The 18985-nt window shown below is 48.7% G+C and overlaps 1 protein-coding gene across 1 annotated transcript in view; it reads left to right on the forward strand.

The window, feature by feature from the left end:
* Window positions 1-18985, forward strand: part of DGKG (diacylglycerol kinase gamma) — a 223186-nt gene that overhangs the window by 103778 nt on the left and 100423 nt on the right. The window contains exons 12-19 of the mRNA XM_055568807.1: window positions 775-891; window positions 1889-1981; window positions 3573-3632; window positions 6498-6577; window positions 7726-7800; window positions 10459-10544; window positions 15500-15589; window positions 18171-18331. Coding sequence (XP_055424782.1) covers window positions 775-891; window positions 1889-1981; window positions 3573-3632; window positions 6498-6577; window positions 7726-7800; window positions 10459-10544; window positions 15500-15589; window positions 18171-18331 — 762 coding nt within the window. The remainder of the gene's footprint in view (window positions 1-774; window positions 892-1888; window positions 1982-3572; window positions 3633-6497; window positions 6578-7725; window positions 7801-10458; window positions 10545-15499; window positions 15590-18170; window positions 18332-18985) is intronic.

An 18985-nucleotide genomic window follows, 5' to 3' on the forward strand; every position in this document is an offset into this window, starting at 1 on the left:
ATTATAATCACTCAGGGGGCTTTAAAACAAACTAACGATGGGCCTCACCCTCAGGGACTTTAATTTATTTGACTTGGAGTGAGGGCTGGGCATTAGGACTTCTAGAAACTCCCCAGGTGGTCTTAGGGGGCTGCTAAGGTTGAGACACACTGGCCCATAGAAGCAAGAAGGGCAAAGGGAGTTCCTGCTCAGAGTACCTCCCAAGGCCCAGGGCTGTACCAGGAAGGCCCTTCCAAATAGGCTGGCTCCTTTAATTCTCCCAGCAAGCCCAGGGGTAGGGCTTATTATGCCAATTTCTACAGATGAAGGACCTGAGACTCAGAGAGGTCCAAGAACTGGCCAAAGGTCACCCTGCTATAAAGTGGAAAATCAGTGCTCTAATCAGCTTGGTCTGCAGACCAAGCCCTCCTGTGTTTCTCTGCACTGAGCAGCCTGCCAAAAGAGGGCACACACAAGCACATCCCTTTGCAAAGAGGTCCGCAAGACAGACAGATGGACTGCCAGATGAGGCACTGCTCAGAGGCTTAACTGCCGGGAGATGGACTGTTCAAAAAGCAGGCAAAGTGGCTTTCATCTAGCTTGATTAGTGTGATAGTGATTAGGTAGGGAGAGACCACCCTGTGCAATTCAGCTAAGCTGCCCAGTGCCCGCTAAACAGGAACCAGCCCTCTGGCCTCCCCGTCCCTGTGCTCTTCCCAGACCTTCTCCTCAGGCCCAGGGTGCTGGGCCATGGTTCTTCAGCCTTCCCTGGTATCCTTCCCTTCCCTCCTGCAGGTGATGCAGCACGCATGGGTGGAAGGGAACTCCTCCGTCAAGTGTGACCGGTGCCACAAAAGTATCAAGTGCTACCAGAGTGTCACCGCGCGGCACTGCGTGTGGTGCCGGATGACGGTGGGTTGGTGCCCAGGGCATCCCTGCTTCTTTTCAGTGTGGTTTTTTTTTTTTTTTTTTGCTCAAACTGCAGCCAGGCAGCAGTGGACATCCTGCCAGGGGGCATGAGCAGAGCTCCGTGGGCAAGGCTAGAGAGGGCACCCAGAGCCGCTGCCAGTGCCCAAAGTCTAATTGCCTCCAGTAAATCATCAAACTGCCCAGAGAAAGGGTGTCTGCCCACCCCCACCCAGGTCTGCTTAAAACGATGCTGGGCAGTCTGCTGTCTTTGTGACCAGGCAGCTGAGAACAGCAGGCTGGACCATCAGCTTCCTTCTCCTGGGTATTGGCTGGGCTGAGGGCATTGACAGAGTGAGAGAAGAATTAGACACCAGAATCCCTGTGTCAGAGGAAGACACATAGTTGACAGCAGCCCCACTGCCTGGGCCAGAGGCCTGTGCCCACCAGCTGCAGCAAATGTCCACTTCCATCCTAGACACCCAGAGCTGCCTGACCTGCCTTCCATAGCAGATCAGTGCTGCATCTTGTCCCCTTGACCCCCAGGTATCATAAAAAGGACATATCTCCAAATCAGATTGCAGAACTCTTAAAACACAGAGGTTGAGCCATGGGGTTTACTTCCAGCATCTCATGAGTTTCTTCAACAAGATCTCCTTCCTACCAGTGTCTCAGTGCCTAGGGAGCAAATAACCAAGGGGGTCTCTGGAATTCACATGTGGCTGCCATATTGATGGCCCACAGGTCTGCCTGGGACTATTTCGCTCCAGCTGCCATGGGCAGCACTTGGTCTCCTTTCTCTGCGCGCAGCAGACTTGGCATCCCTAAGCACACACCACACATGCAAACACACACACTGTCTAAGCTATACTGCCAAAGCGGCAGTGCATCAGGATTTGAAGGCGCCCTAGACAACTTGCCTCCCTAGGAAGTTCCTCGACTCTCATACTTGACATTTCCTTGAACACTTTCATTCACTCTCATCTTCATTTTTCCCCTCCAGTTTCACCGCAAGTGTGAATTGTCAACACTGTGCGATGGTGGAGAGCTCAGGGACCATATTTTGCTGCCCACATCGATATGCCCCATTACCCGGGTAAGTGTTGCCTCCCAACAACAGGGCTCTGTCTCCACACACACCCCCCCCACCTCCACCACCCCCCGCCCCGGGCAACCCCAGCTCACATTCAGATGCAGGAGCATTTAGACATTTACATCCCTCTGCGGGCTCCCTCAACAACTCTTAGGATTTGTGTTTTCAGCACAAGTTGAAGAGAGGTCAGTGCTGCGCAGTCAGGTTGTCAGGGAAAACTTCTCAGACTGAAACAGTCCCGACCGCCAGCCACCCAAAATGCTCTGACATGGCCCAGCAAGAAATGCACGTTCTTCGTTCCCAGCACCTTGCAGGCAGATCACAGCTCAAGGAACCCCAGTCACCACCCGTGCACAGCGAGGCTTCCCAGGCCTCCTTGGTCTCCATCTCCCTCTCTCCTATGTCCGAACATGGACTTCCCACTGCCTTGAAGATTTCCAAGGGTGTCACAGCCCCATCCTGGAAATGAAAGCTGCAAAATTAAACTCCAGTTGTCCCCATCTGAAATTTTTTCTATCTCCTGTGTTGAAGAGTCTTTTTTCAAACCAAGTACCAAAGACCTTAAATTGTTCTCTTTTCATCTTAGAGATGTGGCTGAGGATCACTAACGCCTCACATTTCACCCTTTACTTGACCATCTTCTTTCTCATTAAAAATTGATGGGAAAAAAACCACCACTTTCAAAAACCATTTGGCAGTATCTACTAAGTTGGGGTTACACAAACTCTATGACTCAACAAGTCCCCTCATGTCTATCTGAGAAATACAAGCATTTATTCCACCAAAAGACATGCACAAGAATGTTCCTATCAACTTTATTCATAACAGTCAAGCACTGGAAACGAGCTTAATGACCACTGACAAGAAAAGATTAATAAATTGAGGCAAATTCACATAATGTAATACTATATCGCAATGGAAAAGAACCATGCTTCAATGCAAAAATATGGGTAATCCCAAAAATATAATGCTGAACAAAAGAAGTTGGACTCAAAAGACATGGTGTATGATTCCATTTATATGAGATTCAAAAGCCAGGCAAAGTCAATATGGCATCAGGAGTCACAACAGAACATACCAGAAGATGCGGTAGCGACAAGGGCATGTACATATGCAGAAATTCATGGAAGGGTAGGTTTAGATTTGAGCATTTTACTGTATGTGACATAAGCTTCAATAAAATGAATAATAAACATTGAAGAAAAAACAGGAAAGATGACTTAGTGTCATATCATTTAGGTAGTGCTAAGCATAGAAACCAGATCCCGGACCTTGCTTCTCAGAGATCAAGCTTCTGAATCAACAGAGTACATTTCTGCCCATTTCAGTGCTTCCTCTGAAACACTGTGTTCCTTCCAGTGTCTCGAAGTCAAAGTCAGGGCAAGTGATGACAAAGGCCTGGAGAGTCTTTGAGGAACCCAAAGGGAGCATTTCTTTGTTTTGGTTCAAAGCCCCACTTTGAAGACTCCATCCTATGCTATACTGATTTTCTATTCTCTTTCTTTATATTAACCATTTGTTTTTCTTTTGATTTCTTTTTTTGTAGCAGGCATATTTTTTTCAAAGGATGCTTGTCTTTCCTCTCTTTCCACAGGACAGGCCAGATGGGAAGTCTGATGGTAGCGTGTCAGCCAAGGGTGAACTTGTCATGCAGGTACCTCAGCAAACCCTGAGTCTACTCATTCCTTCTAAGCTGGTCCAAGGTTGTGGAGGGGAGGACAGGATTTGAGTTCTAGAGAAACACATCTTAACATCTGCTTTCTTATCTGATCGATTATATCACAGAAGATACTGGATTTCCAGTCTCTGGGGTTACCTTTGGCCACCATGCTGTAGGCAAGTGGTGCAAAGGGAGGTTGGTTGATCCCGTAGCTGGCCACACTGGCTTTATCACCTTTTAAGGAACATGCTGCATAAAACTTCAATATGCATACCCCCTGAATAATAACAAGAATGTGGCCTAAAAATAGACAATTGGGTTTTCCAAGACTGCCAAGCTGTCTCCAGAATGTGATCTGCCAAAAGAGTTAAGTAGATCCAAAAGTTCTCCTCCATCCTTAAATGTGTATTTAAGAACTCAGTTTTTTTTTTAAGTTGGATTCACCAATGAACTTCTCTCTGTGCCTTTCACAAAGTGCCAGGGAATGCAGAAAAGGCAGCCTGGTGAGGTGGAATGAGAAAAAGAACACTGGGGCCTCCTCCTCTCCCTCTGACCCTTAAGTTTCCTTATTTGAAAAGGCACATAGCAAATCCCTGCGCTGCCCACCTCCCAGAGATGCTCCAAGATTCAGTGAGAACTTGTAGATGAGTATAAAACATTAGCACAGTGATGCCAGAAGCCTGATGTGGTAAAGCTCTAGATACCTTGAAGGGGAGAAAGTCAGATGGAGCATGCACACAGTGCAGATATGTCGGTTCACAGCTGGCCTCCATCTGCTTATCCTGCATCTGTTCTGATTGGACAGTGTCCATGCTATGCAGGTCATTCAGCATTCTGAATATCACCCCCAGAGGTAAAGATTTACTTCTCAGTCTCCAAGATGCTTCTGGGTACCACACAAATAATCACCCTTGGCAGATGGAAAAATTCCTAAAATTTATAAAGAATGTTGCTGTCCATTTCAACTTATCTGGCACTGGGTTTGCTGAATTTTTAGCTTGAGATATGGAAAAGTAGGCATAAGACAGTGAATATGGAACAGCGCTGCTCCTCTGTATCAGTGTATCCTTCTGCTGAAGCTACAAGTATTTACTGAGTACACCTGTCTCTGGGGCAACGGGATCCTTGGTAGGAGGGTTATACACACTCCCACCCTGCCCTTGAGACATTTAATGTCCAGTTGATGTTTTGAGACATTTGAGCTTCCCTGGTGCTCAGATGATAAAGAATCTGCCTGCAATGCAGGAGACCCAGGTTCAATCCCTGGGCCGGGAAGATCCCCTGGAGAAGAGAATGACTACCCACTCCAGTATTCTCGCCTAGAGAATCACATGGACAGGGGAGCCTAGTGTGCTACAGTCTATGTGGTCACAAAGAGTCAGACAGGACTAAGTGGCTAACACTTTCACTTTCGCTTCACCTGAGAAAATAAAACATGAAAACATGCAAATAAACAATACCAAACAAAACCCAGAAGATATTATATGCTTCAAATGCAATAGTTTTCATTGCAGTGATCAAGCAAAACTTCGTAGACGAAGTAGGTCTTGAATTGGGCCTTGAGGATGAGAAGTTTTTCTTGAGGTTTCTATGAAGGAAATAGGCATTTCAGGGCATTAAGGAGGAGAAGAAACCAGTGTGAGCAGCACCACAGGGTGAGAATTCACTCATAGAGGGTAAGAGCCAGACTTGGCTGGAGCTGCAGTGAAGGTTAGAGTGATTAAGGGAGAACGATAGAACGGGGCTACACATAAATACCTTGCAGGCCAGGTTAGCAGGTTTGGATTTTATCCTCTGGGTAATGAGATGTCATTAAAGGATTTTGAGCAGGAGTGGTATGACTAGTGATGCCTGGGAAAGAACTGCATGGGGGCAGCTTACAGGGCTTCACCTGAGGTGAGAAAGCCTGAGCAGTGTGGGCATTGTGGCAGCTGCCGGAGATAATGAGACATTCCAGGGGAAGAGCTGGCAGGACAGGGTCTTCCCTGGGTGACTGGATGAATAATAATAGTAGCCAGGAGAGAGGACCAGTTTTGGGGGGAAAGAAGTTAAGTCATATTTGGGGCATGTTCCAGTGGCTGAAGATACCCCCTTTGACAGTGAGAAAGGTAGAACCAGAGCTCGGGAGGAAAATTGGGGCTGCAAATGTGGATTTGAAAGATGCTAGGGGTGGAAGTGATGATTAGCTCCATTCTATTTAGGTGTAGGACCGGATGGTCATATTTTCTAAGATCATTTCAGTTGTATCTTCACAAAAGCTAATCTTGTGCTGTGGGCACAAAGCCACACCATTGCTGAATGATTTGAAGCCTCATCTCTGATCCCCACCTCAACCCCTTGTCACCATTAATGCTACTTAAAAACCACTTAGGCTGGAGACACTTAACTGCTTGCTGCTGCTACTGCTGCTGCTAAGTCACTTCAGTCATGTCCGACTCTGTGCGATCCCGTAGATGGCAGCCCACCAGGCTCCCCCATCCCTGGGATTCTCCAGGCAAGAACACTGGAGTGGGTTGTCATTTCCTTCTCCAATGCATGAAAGTGAAAAGTGAAAGTGAAGTTGTTCAGTCGTGCCCAACTCTTAGCGACCCCATGGACTGCAGCCCACCGGGCTCCTCCATCCATGGGATTCTCCAGGCAAGAGCACTGGAGTGGGGTGCCATTGCCTTCTCCACTTAACTGCTTAATCCCTCAGATTAAGCCAGTGGAGCAGCACCTACTGCCTCCTGACTTCCTCTACCCCATGCCTGGATCTGCTTCCCAGCTGCCTCTCCCGGGATCTGTCTTAGTATCCACTTTTATTGCATTCCTTCCTGTGGGCTGAAACACAGCTAACTTCTTTTTCTTTTGCCTTTGAAGTATAAGATCATCCCCATTCCGGGTACCCACCCCCTGCTGGTCTTGGTGAACCCCAAGAGTGGAGGGAGACAAGGAGAAAGGTATGTTCTCTTCTTTTTTGAGGTGGAGAGGCTAGAACAACCTCATCTGGGTCCTTTCTTCCCCTCAGCCATAACCGAGTGGGCTACGGAGATGGCAGACCTGTGGTCCAGTCCCAGCCCTACCACACATCATTTGATGACCTGGTCCAAGTGACTGAACGTCCCTGTGCCTTGGTTTAATCCTCTGTAAAATGGAGATAATAATCATTTCTTCTCCCATGAGGGTTTTGCGAGTATTAAGATAGACATAGAGCTTATCCTAGGGGTTGTCACATGGGCCATTATTCTGTTTCCCAGAATCAGGCTAAGTTCTGAGATGCCTGTTAAGTTCCCGGGCTTCCAAGTCTTTTCTTGATTTAAGAGACATGGCAGAGGCTCCTGGTCGAGACTTCTTGGCCTATTCCACCACGACAAAGCAGGGCACCCATCTCATCAGTGAAGGAAATGCCCAGTCTGCAGAGAGTGAAGGATGGGCAGAGTAGCTCTGCCTTCCTGTGTTCAGCTCTGAGGCAATGAATTGTTGACATGGTGATCTGGAATCCACATTTTAAAAAATAATAAGCAGATCTTAAACAAGAATTATGAGACCCCCTAACCCAAACAGGGGCAGAGCACCCTTCCTGAACTGACCTAATTAGCCTCAAGCTGAAGCCTTGAAACCAAGCCTAGGTGTGGCTACTGCCCCCAGTGCTCCTCTGCCCCAACTCCACTTCCTGCATGTCCTCCTGACCCCAGGACCCGGGGGACCTTTGTCTAGTCCACAAAGAGCAGAATCATACTACCTGGAACATGCAGAACATTTGGGAGAAGTTCTCCATGAAGGAGAAGGCCTCGGGAGAATGAAGTTCTATTCTCTGGGTTGCTCTGCACTGTCCTCTATGCAAGGCGCACTACTCCTGGGGTTGGAGACTAGAATCTTGGATGGTGGGGAGACTTTGAACCAGGGTGAGGGCCTGGGTGAGGCCAGCTGGACCTGGGAGTTCAGGGTCTGCAGGACCTGAGTGCAGTCTGCCCCTCCTTGGGTTTAAAGAGACCGACGTTCCCACCATCACTGGGCTGGAGAGGTACTTGCCCTCCTATGACTTCTCACAATGACATTCCCCTTCTCTGTCTCGGTCTCTCTCTCTCTCTTTCTTTTTTTTCCATAGAATTCTTCGGAAATTCCACTATCTGCTCAACCCCAAACAAGTTTTCAACCTGGACAATGGGGGGCCTACTCCAGGGTATGGAGATACGATCTTTACTTCTTATTTCTCCCCCGCCCCCTGTAATCTCTAAAGAGGATAGCTTTCTGGGTGGTTTGGTTTTTTTTAAATCTCTTTCATCCGTAGACTTGTCCTTCCTACCAATTCACTCCTTTTCTCTTCTTTTCCTCGTTATCTACTCTTACTTCCTCCTGGAGATACTCAGGAACACCCATTACAGCTGACTCTGGGAAGCAGCCTACTCTACTTTATCCCAGAAAAAGCTATTGATTTTGTAAGAGGGAAAAATTGCAAATGTCATTTGTGGAATTGACAAGAAGGGCAGGCTGGTAAATTAACTTATTCGCAAGGCTGTATTAGCTGGCATCTTCATACTGAATCATCAGGGAGAAGAAAAGAGTTTTCTTAGCACTGTCTGTCGGTATTTCAGAAATCCATACAGCTGACTCAGAGTTCCACAGCATGTTCTGTTGTTGAGGCATTTTAGGATCAAGACAATTAGTTGTTCGATGAAATCACATTTTTTCCTGAATCATCCAGTTTAGAGGTTGTTCGGTGCACCCTTCCCCACCCCCACCGGCCCGTCTCCTGTCATGTGCCTATTGGCTATTTCCCGTTGAGGAGACGGGGAGCAACAAAAGGAGATAAGCAGCCCCTCTGCAGCTCTCCCCAAGTTCTGTGGGAGGAGCCGTGACATGATGAGCCCTGTAATCAGAGGTTCCTCCAGCACTGGGGCTGAAAGGTACCCAAAGACTGCAACCTTCTTACCAGCCGGACCCAGTGCATTAGACACTGACTGGCCAGCCCGAGGCTATCTCAGTGCCAGTCCTCAGATCTGTGCCTCCTGGGCTGGGGTTTCCAACATCCAAACTTGCATTGCTATGCTTGGCTCACCAAGACCTTAAGAGGGTCTGGGTAAGGACTCTAAAAAGGGACTCTGAGGACTTCCCTGGTGGTCCAGTGGTTAGGACTTTGTACTTCCACTGCAGGGGGTGTGGGTTCAATTCCTGGTGAGGAAACTAAGATCCCAAATGCCATGCAGCATAGCCAAAAATTTATTTAAGTGTTTTTCATTTTAAAAAATAAGTAAGAAGAGACTGTGTCTTCAGCTGTTTGACACACAGCTATTATTTTTGGTGGTGATGATACAAGACCACTAAAGGGGAAAGAAACATGAGTGCAAATTCAGCACCTCTGCCGTGACTTACCTATAAAATTAATTTCAAAATAAAGCCCACCTGTGCTGCTGCATGTGCCATCACGGTCCCCATGATGGCCGATGACTCCTCCATCTGTGACTTGTGACTGAGCAGCAGCCCACAGATGTCTTTACCAGCCTGCTGTCTTCGAGGGCATTTTGATATTTGAAGACAGACAGTACTGTCCCTTAACTGCATCCATCCTAAATTGGTTTTGCCCAGGATGACAAGCCTGGTGGCTGCTTCTAGGGCCACTGTGCCCTGAGTATCTCTCTCTGCTGTATGTGTCAGCCTGTAATCAGAGAGGCTGTCTAGCTGAAGGGAGCCTTCATTCAGAATCCAGCTCTACAGGAGAGAAGAGTTCTACAAGAGAAGGTCGGGGAGGGGATGTTAATTTGCCCACACCTGCATTGGCAGAAGACCCCAGGGGTCTCTTCAGATCACCAAGCAAGGCAAAGAGGAAATCCTGGGCTTCAGCTTCTCAAGCCCCACCCCGAGGCCTCCCCAGGTCCTCTCTGTGCTACAGCAGAGGTTCTTAACCTTTTTTGCACCAGGAACCCATTTAGCAGTCTCATGGAGCCTATGGACCCCTTCTTAACGTTAAGATAATATTTTTTAATGTATCAAATGAAATATATAGGAATACCCAGGGAAACTTTATTGAAAAAACAGTTACTAAAGGTTAGACAACAAATCTGTGACAGGAAAATACACGTGATTTATTAAGACATTATACTGCAAGTTCCAGAGGCGGGTCTAATAGCTACTGTAAATTAAAACAGTAATGAGCAGACGTGATAACAGAAAATGCCTGCCGCGACTGTAGTAAAACATTGAAATACCTGTCATTTCGGCTCCTTAACAAAGTCACAGGTATTGTTGAAGGAAATGCTAATTTTCAGTTAGAGTTTAGGGAAGATAATAGTGTAACATTTTTTTCAAGTTCAAGGCCCTCTGGATTCTACCCACAGACCCCTTAGATATGCACCCCAGGTTAACAGCCCTGCTCTACAGGCTTAAGGCCCCTGAGGGGAGATGGTGCTCACTCCGCTTAGGTCTGGGGAGGCATGAAGATCCAGCTAGTTTGCCACATCTCGAAAGCTGTGAGGGCAGAGTAGGTGAGAGCCAGAAAGGAGGCAGATGTTGGGGGTTAATTGTATTGGTGCCAAAATAAGCAAACTGTGGATTCCTCTGCATAAATCATAGACAGTTTCTAGAAAACCATTTTCTGTGTTGAATATTGAGTCAGAATCTCCTTAGACAAAGATGGCTCCATGGAGTTCATACTCAATGGCATTGCTTAGTATGTTCTGGTTTCAGAACACTGAGTGACCCTTTCAACCCCAAAAGGAGTCAAGGTCATAATATGCTTCCCAGGAAGGGAGCAGGGTGTTGGGGTGGGATGGGGGGACTTTGACTCAAGGAGTGTCAAAGTTCAGCCTGTAAGCAAAACCATTTTGGCCTTTCTACTTCCCAGACTTAACTTTTTCCATGATACTCCAGACTTCCGTGTTTTGGCCTGCGGAGGTGATGGGACAGTTGGCTGGATTTTGGATTGCATTGGTAAGAATGGGCTGGAAGGACCTTTGTAGTTGATTTACAATAAGTGTTTTTAAAGTTGTGTATGTGAGTGCTAAGTTGCGTCAGTCATGTCTCTTTGCGACCCCATGGACTATAGCCCTCCAGGCTCTTCTGTCCATGGGATTGTCCAGGCAAGAATATTGGAGTGGGTTGCCATGCCCTCCTCCAGGGGATCTTCCTGACCCAGGGATGGAACCCACGTCTCCTGCTTTGGCAGTCGGGTTCTTTACCCCTAGCACCACCTGTGAAGCCCATGTTTAAAGTCAGAGGAAGGTAATAAAGAGAAATGAAGCTATGTCTTATTTATCTTTGTTTCTACTCTTGGACCAATGCTTCACTAAATACCTACTTCGGGTGGACAAAAGAAAGAAAACACAATGGAAGGATTCCCACATGTATAGATGTTAACAGCTTAGTCTCAGGCCTTGCTTCAAAAATATCTGCCATGGGCAGGATTTGGGCAGTTGCAGGACAGGCCAGATGGGGAGACTGGGGGGAAGGCAGCAGGCCTGGGACTCCAGGCAGGTCCAGGGTGCTGGATAAAGGCGAGGGAACTAAGAATAGATGCATAGTGCAGGGCAAGTCACCTTGAGATGAACGCCTAGAGCCCAGAGCCCACAAAGCACATCTGAAAGCTCAGATCAGTTCAAGCAAAGAAAAGCTACGATGGCGTACATCCAATATGCCTTGATCAAAAGGGTGATGGGGATGGTGGGGAGGGTCCAGGCTGGGAATCAGGAGGCCTGCCTGGATCTGTGGGTCCTTGGACACAGTACCACCGGTAGATGATGGAGAATGACTCTGAGATTCTGGGGCGAGGGATACATTCAAGATCTAACCCTGGAAAGCCCAGATAAACACTGAGATACAGAACATAAACTCAGGAAAGCAGCCAAGGGAATTGCTGAGATGGTCCAGAGCATTGAGCCTGGGCTGCGTGGCTGTCTTCATCCTTTGGTCCCCAGATCCTCCTGTGTACCTCCAGGTGCTTAGCTCCCATGGAAACCCTGGCAATGCAGCAGCTCAAAAAGGACACAGTCTCACCCTCATGGAGCCTCTTCCTTCTAGAGGGAAGAGACAGGCAGTAAACAAAGAAATGAGTGAAATATACAGTATGACAGAAGGTGATTAAAAAAGAGAGAGAGAGAGAACAGCAGAAAATAGGCAAAGGGAGCTCAGCAGTGGAGTGGAGTTGCAAACTAAGACAGGGTGGTTTTGAAGGCCCTGAGGAGCAGATGACATTTGCATGGAGACCTGGAGGAGGAGAGCTTCGCGGATGCCCAAGGAAAGAGTAGTTCAGGCAGAAGGAACAGCAGATACAAAGGCCCTGAGGCAGGAGCAGGAGAAGGCCAGTGAGGAGGCTGCAGAGCGTGCCCAGGGTGGAGTCTGTGAGGCAAGAGGGGCCGGGGATAAAGCAAAGACAAAGCAGGGCCAAGTCACTAGGACATGGGCTACGTGATATGGAATGTGGCTGTCATACCATGAAGATCCCAAGATGCTAGATTGTTTCGAGCAAAGCAGGGGCACAACAGATTACAGAAACTGAAAAGAGTGGGAGCTGGGAGACCAGTTAGGAGGCTCCTGCAGAGATCCAGGGAGGGGACCTGGGCCGCGAACCACAGTAGAGACAGAGGAGGTGGTAAGGGGGAGTCAGGGTCTGGATAGCTTTGGAAGATTGAGCCCACAGGATTTGCTGACTTCCCGTGGGAGACAAGTACTTCCTCTGGGAAGAGGGGAGTGGAGGATGGGCCAGGATAGACCCTGGACAGGGTGGAGAAGGCTGGGCCCCCAGGGGTCGTAAGCAAGCCACCTGGGTTGGGACAGGCATCCCCCACACCCGCCACATCTGCTCCCCCACAGGCACTCTGGTTTCCATGGACACGGCCCTGCCAAGCAGCCACCCACGCTCTCTTGTCACCCAGGGCTCTGGAGTTGTTTGTGGGAGGAGGGAGGCATCCTCTGGGAGCCGGGGAAGAAAAAGCTGATCAGCAGAGGGTGGATGGCTGGAGTGCTAGGAGCTGCTTGAAGGGTTCCCTCTCCATTGGGAAGGAGAAAGTAGGGTTTGTGGACAAGCTTTATAAAATTCATGTGCAGAGGACACAGGTGATATATGTTGCCCAGAACAGAAAGAGCATGTGAGGTGATCTGTTTTTTCACAGGTTAAAAAACAGAGATTAAAAAACGAGAGTAAAAGGAATAACTGGACAATGATCATTCATTCAAGAGACTGAGGCCCTTGTTCAGTGCTCTCTGCAGCCCCATTTCAGCTCTCTCTCTGATCTGTTCTCATGCAATAGCCAGAGTGGTCCTTCCTGAATGTCAGTGGGGTTTTGATGTGTGTGAAGCACATCAGTGGCTTCCCAGGATTCTTAGATAAAGATAAAAACCAATGCTTCAGGGGCCCAAAGTGGTGCCTAGCAGCTGCCCACCCTTCCAGCCTCATTTCCTACCCCCATCCTCACCCCTCAAATACTCAATCCCTTTCCGACCCTTGAAGACACTAGTGTCCCTTCCACCACAGGGCCTGTCTGTTCTGCTCCCCTGGCAGAACAGAAGCTTGGTCGGCTTCTACTTTAGACCTCAGCCTTCCTTGGGGAAGCCTTCCCTGATCACCCATTACAGGACCACAGTCCCCTCCTTCCCAGTATGCATTTGAAATTATGCACCAATTACCTCGTTAATAGCTATCTCTCCCTCTCAATGGTAGGTACCATGAGAGCCAGAGCCAAGTCTTTTTATTTTATTTTATTTTATTTTTTGCCTGCTGTTAGAGCTGGAGCACCTAACACAGCATCTAGGCCTTCAGTAAAGGTGTGCAGATACTGCGGCAAATGAGATACAGGTCCCCCAGGAAGGTCACAGTACATTTGGGGAACAAAAAAGTAGTCATTTACAAGATAGTGTGAATGAGATCATCCCTGGCACTAGAGAAGCACTCTGGAGAGGCACGAGGTCCAGACTAGGCCAACCAGGAAGGGCCTCTGCATTGAACCCCATGTTGACATGGTGAGTGGGAAGCAGGACGTGAGAAGGATGAGGCTAGAGAGTAAGGCAGAGCTGAGAAGGGCCTTGCTGCTGGGCTAAGGGGTGATGGGAGTCACGGCAGAAGGCAAAACAATGGGCTAGTGTGATCAGGCTTGTGGTTCAAGGATTGCCTGCCCAGGTGGCCCTGTGGAGAACATACCAGGGGGTGAGACCGGAGGCGAAGAGGACAGAAAGGGGCCGGTGCAGCAGGAGCGGTTGGAAGGACTCATACTGTGTCAGAACTCGGCCATCACCATGGGAGGGAGAGGAGAGAGTGCTTGGAAAGCTATGGAGACAGCATGTAGAAATTGATGTGTAAACAGATGTGTGGTGAGGGAGAAGGAAAAATCTAGAATTATATCCAGCTGTCTAGCCTCAGCACTGTGAGGATGGTTGATCTGCTGCAAAGAGAACCACAGAAGAAGGGGCAGACTTAAGCAAACAAGGGTCTTCCAGGCAAAGGAAGAGTCCCAGCGAAGGCCAGAGGCATAAATGCATTGTTCTGGAAAATGAGAGAGTCCACCAACTTACTCCATCTCAACCCTCCTGGCAGTAACCTCAGCCCTGAGTCTTGCCTCAGCCATTTCCAGCACGAGTGTGACAACCTGGGCGGGGTGGGGAGGGACGGTCACCTGTTCTGCTGGGGCAGCCCTGGCATGAACCTCATGTAGGATGATGATTCCTGCATTGCCCCCCACTCAATCCCCAGCTGTGCTCCCCAGTCACATCACCCACATCCTTCCCTGGCATCAGATGCTCTGAGCTTTATATAAGTGATATCCCCTGGAGCCCAGTGGGTGTCTGGCCTCCTTCAGCTTTCCCAGCTCAGTCAACATGCTGCTGTAGATATGCAGCCAGATGAAAACATACGTTATGCTATGCTTTCTCTAATGGTTTGGCCTGATGCTTCATCATAACCATCGTGGGAGATAGGATCAGGACTCTGTGTTTGCAAGTCTGGGAGGTGGTGGAAGTGGCAAACTGTTCCCTAGGTGCCAGATAACATCTCAGGGTTTGGCTTGTTAGACACAATGTTATTTTTAAGCTTTTGAACCTGAATGACTTGAGGTGAGGCATCTTCAGTTTCTGATGTCTCAGACCCACCTGTTTTACTATTTATGCAGCTGCTTAGGCTCTGAAGAAAGGAGGAGTATGGACTTGGAGGGGCAGAAATCTGGGTTTGGATGCTGGCTCTAGAATGACTTTCCCTCCATGAACTTCCATTTCTTCATCCACGTGAATGATAATATCTTGCAGTTAGTTCAGTCGCTCAGTCGTGTCCGACTCTTTGCAACCCCATGAATCACAGCACGCCAGGCCTCCCTGTCCATCACCAACTCCCAGAGTTCATCCAGACTCACGTCCATCGAGTCAGTGATGCCATCCAGGCATCTCATCCTCTGTCATCCCCGTCTCCTCCTGCCCCCAACCCCTCCCAGCATCAGAGTCTTTTCCAATGAGTCAACTCTTCGCATGAGGTGGCCAATGTACTGGAGTTTCAGCTTTAGCATCATTCCTTCCAAAGAAATCCCAGGGCTGTTCTCCTTGCAGGATCTGTCTAAGGGATAAGTGGGGTAAATGCTTGTTATCATTGAAGATTAAAACTATGCAAACTAATGTTTTTGAGGTTTACCACTGTCACTTCTTGGAAAGAATTAGGATGAAATGAGGATGAACCAGGTGTAAGTTACTGGGAGACAGATTTAGCTCAATATGAAGGCTCCTTTGCAGTGGTTAGCTTACTGCAGATGGAAGAGATGGCTTTAAGGAAGTAGTGAGTTCCCCAACAGGAGAAGTATTCAGACAAAGAATGCTATAGAGGCTTTCAAGCATTAGATAAGGGGTAACTGAACAACTTAAACCTTCTGTAATCATGTGGCATATGGTTCTCTCTTCCTTTTCATGGGTTGCAGATAAGGCCAACTTTGCAAAGCATCCACCTGTGGCTGTCCTGCCTCTTGGAACAGGAAATGACCTGGCCCGCTGTCTCCGCTGGGGAGGAGGTGAGTCTGCGTGGGAGGGGCACTATCCTAGGGACAAGCACCCCAGTCTACAGGGAGGCTCTGCAGAGCTAGGCTGAGTTCCCCTCTTAAGGATTACATTCCATGGAGAAATACTCAACTCTGGGATCATGTCTAATCCATGCCTTTTCCCTGGTGCCAGGGCCTGTGTCTGCCCTTCACAAGATTTACTATCAGCCTGAAACTCTCGGCTTTGAATTTGTTTCCCTCAGTGTGTGTGCTGTGTGCTAAGTCGCTTCAGTCGTGGCCAACTCTGTGTGACCCCACAAACTGTAGCCTGCTAGGCTGCTCCATCCATGGGATTAGCCAGGCAAGAATACTGGAGTGGGTTGCGATGCCCTTCTCCAGGGGATCTCCCTGACCCAGGGCTCCTTCACTGCAGGCAGATTCTTTACCACTGAGCCACTGGGGAAGCTCCTTCTCCTTCTTCAGAACAAGTCAGTTCCTTTGTCTCCTTTCCAGGATTCATCCCAGTCAGGGCTCACGTAGGAATTTTTCTGCCTGAAATTCCCCCTCTCCAAATTACTGACCTTCTTCTGAACTGGGAGTCAGAATGTAGACTGAAAAGTCCAATTAACCAGTTACCAGGGGCATTTCAGATCATCTCAGGGCCAGGGCCCCTCATTCTGAAATTCCCCTAAGGGGGACCTCAGAGTAGTAACCAGCATATAGGGCAATGGTCAGGAGCTAAGAACTCTGCAAACTGCAATAGCCCCCACAGAGCTGAGCACGCTCCAGAGAGTGGAGAGATCAGGGTGGCAGGCAGAATCAGGATGAGACCCAGATGGCTGATCAATTCTGGGAGTGATCCAAGACCAGGCCCATAGCGGTCAGTGTGCCTGCTTGGAGGGCGGGGGCAGAGCAAGCAGAAGCTAGCCCCAGAAGGAAGCTGACAGGCATGGGAAGCGCTGCCAGGGTCCTCAGCCACACACTGGGCTTGGGAAGGGCCCTCTTCTCAAGAGGGACAGTGGACTGTGGCCTCAGACTCTGGGCATCTAGGCAGCAGAGCGAGGCACCAATTTCCCGCAGCTCTGTGCTCCCAGTTAGCATCAAGGCCCTCAGCTACCTCGTTACTTTCATTGCTATCTTGTGATGCATCCCCTGAGGTGCTGACCAGACCCCTGACAGCTCGAAAATGCTCTTCAAGCTTGTCCCAGAGGTAAGCAGGAACATGAAAGTGGTATTTGAAAGCAAAAACTCTCTCTCTCCCACTGACTTCTTACTTCCAGTTCACTTGCTACATTGGTTTTCCATTGCTACTATGTACAAACAAGGGCTTCCCTGGTGGCTCAGTGGTCAAGAATCTGCATGCCAATGCAGGAGACACAAGAGAGGAGGGTTTGACTCCTGGGTGGGGAAGATCCCCTGGAAAAGGAAATGGCAACCCACTCTAGTATTGGGAAATCCCATGGACAGCAGAGCCTGGAGGGCTATAGTCCATGGGGTTGCAAAGCATCAGACATGACTTAGCCACTAAACAACCACAAACTATGTAACAACTAATGATTATAAACATAGAGGCTTAAAACATCCTTGTATCAGCTCCTGTAGGTCAGAGGTCCCAGAACAGTGACTTCCCTGGTGGCCCAGTGGCTAAGACTCTGCACTCCCAACGTGGAGGGCTTGGTATCAATCCCTGGTCAGGGAACAAGATCCCATGTACTGCAATTAAGACCCAGTGCACCCATATAAATGCTTTAAGAAAAAAAATCCTAGAACAATGTGACTTGGCCTCACCAGATAGAATCAGGGCACTGAACAGGCTGTGCTCCTCTCTGAAGACTCTAAGGGAAGAATTTCCTTCTAAAATTCTTTCAGGTTGTTGGCTGAATTCCATTCTTTGTAGATCTGAGGTCTCTGTCTCTTTGCTGGTGGTCAGCTGGGATTCACTCTCATATCCTAGAGGCCTTCCTCATTCCTTATGTGATGGATCGCTCCATCTTCAAAGCTGGCAAAAGAAACTCTCAGTTCCAATCCCTCTCAAGCTTCGGACCTATTTCTTAAGGAAAAGCCCAGTCTTTCTAAAGATGCACCTGATTAGGTCAGATCCACTTAGGATAATTTTGCTTTCTTAAAGTCACCTGTGCCATAGAATATACCAAACCACAACTGACTAGCTCATCTTATCCACAGGTCCTGGGGGTTGCTGGGTATATAATCCCTCAAGGGCAAGAAATGTGGGGACCATCCTAAAATTCTGCCTACAGCACTGTCCATCTGCATCACGACACAGTCCTGGAACAGATCCTTAGTTCTCCCATGTGCAGCTTCCCAACCATCCAGCGCACTAATTCCCCAGGGCTTGCTTTAGCTACACAGGTCTATCCATCTTTGGCCAGCACCCGGCCCTACCCCTGCTACTCTGGCTTCCAGATTGCCCCAGCTTCTTTCTAATTACTCCAGATTGTCCTCTCCTTCTCTGTGGCCCAGGGAACCTGACTGACTCTGGCCTGGACACACTGGGGTTGTACAAGGGGTGCCCCACTCTGCTCCACCCTGATAGCTGCATAAGCAGCAACCAAGCCTTTCTGCTCTGGGGGCAAATCAGTGCTGCACTCCGCAGGTTATGAAGGGGGCAGCCTCACAAAAATCCTGAAGGACATCGAGCAGAGCCCCTTGGTGATGCTGGACCGCTGGCATCTGGAAGTCATCCCCAGAGAGGAGGTGGAGAATGGAGACCAGGTCCCGTACAACATCATGAACAACTATTTCTCCATCGGTGTGGTGAGTTGGCCAGGAATGGCTTTTCTGCATGGGAGAGAAGTGCCCAGGTGGGCAGGAAGGTTTCTAGTCTTTCACTGTCCACTCTGGGTCCCTGCTCTTTACTTGTCCCAGCGTCCCCCTGCCTCAACTTGGGTCCAGGCATCCTCACATCCAGCCTGGATGTGGACATCCTACTGCACCCAGTCCTGTCCTTGTTTATGCAGGAAGTTCCTGCCCCTATCATTTTACCTAACACAAAAAAACAGCACATTTTTCAAAAGACCTATTACTCTTTGGATAATTTGAAATAGTTAAGGAAAAGCAACACCAAAAAATAACCAGGATGAGGTCAGGAGGAGATTCTCAGGTGAGCTTCCAGAGATGGAAAGCTGATGCTGATGCTGATGCTCCAGGGAGACATTGTGGTCTCAAGCTGGCTCCCTGGATTAGTTCTCAGAATTCTCTCTCTCCTGTCTTTTCTCCTCTTCCCAACCCTACTCCCCACACTCCAAGTGCACCTAAGCCTCTGGGGCATCTCCTCCTCGCTGACCCCTTAGGCTGAGCTCTGTGTTCCCCCTAAGCTCCTCTGTGGTCACCTCTGCCTTAGACTAAAGGGTTTGTTTCCATGTGCCTGACTTAGCCCCCTTACAACACACACACGTACACATAAATACA

This window comes from Bubalus kerabau, chromosome 2 (assembly GCF_029407905.1).
Source record: "Bubalus kerabau isolate K-KA32 ecotype Philippines breed swamp buffalo chromosome 2, PCC_UOA_SB_1v2, whole genome shotgun sequence".
NCBI lineage: Eukaryota > Metazoa > Chordata > Mammalia > Artiodactyla > Bovidae > Bubalus > Bubalus kerabau.